The 5,265-nt window shown below is 38.9% G+C and overlaps 1 protein-coding gene across 1 annotated transcript; it reads right to left on the reverse strand.

The window, feature by feature from the left end:
• Positions 1-817: 817 nt before the first annotated feature.
• Positions 818-3,039, reverse strand: LOC131303831 (uncharacterized). Its single transcript, XM_058330871.1, has 4 exons — positions 2,673-3,039; positions 1,735-2,544; positions 1,521-1,639; positions 818-1,427 (listed from the first exon to the last, which is right to left on the reverse strand). The coding sequence occupies exons 1-3, from the start codon at positions 3,037-3,039 to the stop codon at positions 1,524-1,526; spliced, it is 1,293 nt and encodes a 430-aa protein (XP_058186854.1). The 3' UTR covers positions 818-1,427; positions 1,521-1,523.
• Between the last annotated feature and the right edge of the window lie 2,226 nt (positions 3,040-5,265).

Raw genomic sequence — 5,265 nt, forward strand, 5'->3', positions numbered from 1 at the left:
TGTATATGACCGCTGACCATGAGAAAAACATGACAGTTAGTAGGTTATTAGACTATTAGTCACGTGAAGAAAAGATGGTGAAACACATGACTGTTAGTAGGTTTTAGACTACTAGTCTTTTGAAGAAAAGTTGGGGAAACACATGACGGTGAGCAGGTGTTTAGACTACTAGTCACGTGAAAAGAGAATAATGATTCCTAGTAGATGTAAAGACTACTGATCACTAAGTGATATGAAATCTGAAAGTGTGCATTTGAGATAACGAAATCGAAAAAATTGTGATTTCAGTCGGTTTCATTCGGTTTAAAGTGTACGTAATAGATCAAAACTTGCTTGTTGTCTCGTATCGATGTTGCCTGGGACTACAATGGATAAAATCTTACATACTAGATGTAAAAAATATTTGTTATCTGGAATTAATGTTTGTCTCACTGCAAGAGTTGGTCAATTTTAGAAATCAAGATACTTGCGTGTTGATTCGGTTAGAAATGAAATCATCATGTTTGCTTGAAAAGACGGAAATAAACAAGTGGTTTTTGCATATCCTCTTAGTGTAATACTGCTGACCATGAGAAAAACACATGACGGATATTAGGTTATTAGACTACTAGTCAGTGTTTTAAATGGCGAAAGGCGCACCGAGGCGCAATAGTCCCCAGGGGCTTTAGCGCAAGGCGCAAGGCGCGGCGTGCGCTTTATTGTCGCGAAGCGCAAAAAAAAAAAATTCCTTCGCAACGAGGCAAATTTTATTAGAACAAGTTTTCAACACAAACACTTGTAAAACTTTCAAATGTCATAAAACATAACATGTCAATGGTTAAACGAAAGTACCAAACACGAAACATAGCATATCATCCATGAAAAGCTAACATAATAATGTTTAGCCTCAGAGACATAACAAAAGGATTAAAGGCAACAAAATCTAGAGTCATGCATAGACATTAATCATCATTCTCAGAACCAAGAACTTCATCTTCAATTTCATCATCATCATCTGATGATTCTGATTTATATCCTTCCACATCTTCCTCCTCCTCATCATCCGTCTCCCATTCTCCCTCTTCAATCACCTCATCTATAAGAGATGTCTTTCCTCTTGAAGCCTTAGCCTTTGGAGTTGGTTTTGCCATTTTTGCGATAGGTATCGAGTCTGTTGACTTTGAACTTGATGCTCTAGTTGTTTTCCTTGGTTCTTCGGCTCCAGAAGCTAAAGCAACATCATCCCAATTCAAATCATCACCCTCAAACACAGCTTCTTCCTCCATCTTCCCAACCAACCATTCATTGCTCTCATCAATATCTTTCAAGGATATAGGATCAATGCGATCACATTTGAGGTATCGGCGTCTCAATGCTCTATTGTACTTAACAAATACCAAATCATTGAGACGCTTTTGAGCTAGTCTATTCCTTTTTTTGGTGTGAATCTGCATTAACAATTAATTATACAAGGGACTTAAATTCATGATCATACATAACTAAAGGAAGTCAATAAATGAACTTGATTGTCATATACTCACATGCTAAAAGACACTCCAATTACGCTCGCATCCCGAGGAACTACAAGTAAGGCTAAGAACTTTGACGGCAAATTTTTGCAAGTCGGGAGTGTCATGACCAAATGAGGCCCACCAGTCAGCTGCACACCATAGCATATTGATATTGGAAAACATTCTTAAAGTGCAACTCTTAGGACTTAAATTAGTTACTAGATTAAAGTTAACATGGTGATACCTGGTGCCCTTGTATTTCTTTGCCTTATTGCCATTGGGTTACCGAAGAGTCCTTCAGCTCTCTCATACTTCATCAAGTCGGCACAAACAAGGTCTTGTGTATCATTATTGGGAATCAACTTTGTGATACATTTGTATAGGCCTCCAATGACTTCTGGAACTTTGCAAGCCTTTGGATCTTTGTAAAAAAATTCAGGATTTAAGTAAAAACCAGCTGCATGCAAAGGCCGATGCAATTGGGATTCCCACCTCTTGTCGATTATCTTAAAGACCTCACCATACATCTCCTTATTTTGATTGAAGGAATTTGCAATAGTTTCTTTAGCCCGATCCATAGCCTCATAAATGTATCCCATTGGAGGCTTGACTTCTCCATCAACCAATCTAAGTACCTTAACAAGTGGGGATGCGAACTTGAGGGCAAGGAGCACATTCCTCCAAAATGAGGCCATCAACATGACTTTTTCTACATGTTTTCCTCCTAGCTCTTTTGCCCATTTGCTATTGGTCCACTTCTCTGAAGTAAACATCTTCCTTAAGTTTCCCTTTTGTTCATAAACCCTTTGCAAAGTCAAAAAAGCAGTTGCAAATCGAATTTTTGCCGGCTTAACGAGCTCCTTCCTTTGGGTAAATTGCCTCATCATATTCAACAAAGAAGGTCGATTATAAATATAACCATGAATCATTATTGCCCTTTCCCAAGTTGTCTTCAAATTTGGTAACTTAAAAATGTCTTCTAACATCAAGTCCAAGCAATGGGCGGCACACGGAGACCAAAACAAGTGAGGTCGTTTTGCCTCCAACAACCTCCCTGGTAATTGTTATAAATAAGTGGTGTTAGAAGTTAGAACTAGAAGTCTAGAATAATAAGTGATTTTTAATTGTTCATAACTTCAACTAAGTAAATAACACAACCAAATAGCAAATAAAAATTCTCACCTGCCGCCACATTTGCCGCAGCACTATCCGTAACAACTTGAACCACGTTTGCTTCTCCAATATGCTCCACCCACCCATCAAGCAATTCATATATCATTTCTGCATCCTTTACAATTCCAAACGCATCCATGGATTTCAGAAACATGGTCCCCCTTGGAGAATTCACCAAAAGATTCATCAATGTTCTATTTTTCCTATCAGTCCACCCATCGCTCATTAGCGTACACCCATATTGTTCTTGGTCTTTTTTGTGCTCCTCCATCAACTTGTTAACATGTTCTATCTCTTTTTTTAAAAGAGGGGCTCGCACTTGATGATAAGTTGGTGGGGGCAAACCCGAACCGTATTGCCCAATAGCCTCTATCATTGGCGCAAAACTATCATTGTTCACAACATTTAGAGATATCCCACAATCATATATCTACCTTGCAATAGCTTGATGAGCTCGGTCTTTCAATATTTTCTTATATGGTTCATTCTCATCAAATTTTGGCTGTTTGCCCTTGGCTTTTCTATTTTCCACCACCACCTCTGGTTCAGGAGTGTAGTAAGTATCGAGAGGCCCTATGTTTCTTGGTTTCTTAGGCTTAGAATGAATAGATGCAGAGGTTGTGCTTCCGTGAGTAGAAGATTTCTTAGAACGGAGATTAGATTCAATAATATTATCATCCAGGTCCAGGTCATAATCATCATCATTCATTGCATCATCAAAATCTGGTACAGACTTAATTTGACTTTTTGTTTCATCCCTTTTACGTATAAACTCCCTCATCTCCTCTCTAACCTCAGGTGGGCATCGGCGACATGCCGCCGTATTCCTTTTAGCTCCTCCTGCAAGGTGTTGCTTGATTCTTGACACACCCCCATTTTTCACTTCGTTACAAAACATACATTTCAACTTGGTATTATTATGTGGATCAACCTTTTCGCAATACTTCCAACCAGGGTCCTTTTTACTAGAATTTTCAGATGTCATCTACAATTAACAAGTACAAATAGTACGATAAAGTCATAAACACATAAAGCTGAAAAAAAATCCACAGCCTTGTCAGCCCATGTTAAAAAAAAAAATCACAGCCCACTACACACGTTAAAAAAAAAAAAAAAAAAAAACAGCCGGACAGCCCATGTTAAAAAATAAAAATAAAAAAATCACAGCCCACTACACACGTTAAAAAAAAAAAAAAAACAGCCAGACAGCCCACTGGATAAAAGAAATAAAAGAAGAGGAAAAAAACAGAGAGAAAAAAAGAGGCTAGGAGTCGGTGGAGAAGAGGAGGAGAAGAGAAGAAGAAGGAAGAAGAAACAAGAAGAAGATGAACCAGAAGAAAGAAGAAGAAGTCGCGGAGAAGAGGAGGAGGAGGAGGAGGTTACCGTCCGACTAAAGCTGCTGTTGTCAGTTGTCGACGGAAGCTACAACCTTGATCGATCAACCAAAGCTGCTCTGGAACGACTGAAGCTGCTCTCGATCGACTGAGAAGCTCGATCGACTGAAGTTGCTGCTGCTATCTCAACACTTGAAGCTGCTCTGCTGCTGGGTTATGCTGGGTATGATTCGTATGGTCCATTTAGGGCTAAATCAGACTTTAAAGAAAAATTATTTAGTGCATCGCTGCCATCACATGTGTTTTCTGCACCGTTGGATCAATTTTTAGATCAAAGACAAAAAGCGTGCGCCTCTGCGCCTTGCGCCATAGCGTGCGCCTCTGCGCCTTGCGCCATAGCGTGCGCCTTACTGCTTTCCGCTATAGCGCTACCCTTCGTAGCGCAAACCCTGCGCTGCGCTTCGCGCGCTTTCGAAATCACTGCTACTAGTCATTCGAAGAAAAGATGGTGAAACAGATGACGGTTAGTACGTTTATAAACTACTAGTCTTGTGAAGAAAAGATGGTGAAACACATGATGGTTAATAGGTGTTTAGACTAATAGTCATGTGAAAAGAGAATAGTGATACCTAGTAGACGCAAAGACTAACGATCACTAAGTGATAAGAACTTTGAAAGTGTGCATTTGAGATAGCGAAATTGAAAATATAGTAGTTTTAGTTAGATTCATATCGAAAATATTGTAGTTTTAGTCGGATTCATACGGATTAATGTGTACGCAAAAGATCAAAACGTGCTTGTTGGCTCGAATTGATGTTGCCTGTGTCTACTATGGATCTAATCTTAAGTACTAGATCTAATAAATATTTGTTGCCTCGAATCATTGTCGCTCTCACTACAAGAGTTGTTCAATTTTATAAATCTTGATACTAGCTTGTTGCTTCGGTTTGAAATGAAATCATCATATTTGTTTGATAAGACGGAAATAAACAAGTGGTTCCTGCATCCTGGTGTTTGTATTTGACTGCTGACCATTAGAAAAACACACGATGGTTAGTAGGTTATTAGACAACTAGTCATGTGAAGAAAAGATGGTTAAACACATGACGGTTAGTAGACTACTAGTCTTGTGAAGAAAAGTTCGTGAAACACATGACGGTTAGTAGGTGTTTAGACTACTAGTCATGTGAAAAGAGAATAGTGATTCCTAGTAGATGTAAAGACTACTGATCACTAAGTGATATGAACTCTGAAAGTGTGCATTTGAG

This window comes from Rhododendron vialii, chromosome 10a (genome assembly GCF_030253575.1).
Source record: "Rhododendron vialii isolate Sample 1 chromosome 10a, ASM3025357v1".
Taxonomy (NCBI): Eukaryota; Viridiplantae; Streptophyta; class Magnoliopsida; order Ericales; family Ericaceae; genus Rhododendron; species Rhododendron vialii.

Excerpts from the sequence above, each read along its gene's own strand:
- LOC131303831 (XM_058330871.1), bottom strand. The coding sequence starts at position 3,039 with ATGATAGAGGCTATTGGGCAATACGGTTCGGGTTTGCCCCCACCAACT. Across the intron at positions 2,545-2,672 it reads TGCGGCAAATGTGGCGGCAG|GGAGGTTGTTGGAGGCAAAA; the intron begins GTGAGAATTTTT and ends AACAATTACCAG. Across the intron at positions 1,640-1,734 it reads AAGAAATACAAGGGCACCAG|CTGACTGGTGGGCCTCATTT; the intron begins GTATCACCATGT and ends TATGGTGTGCAG.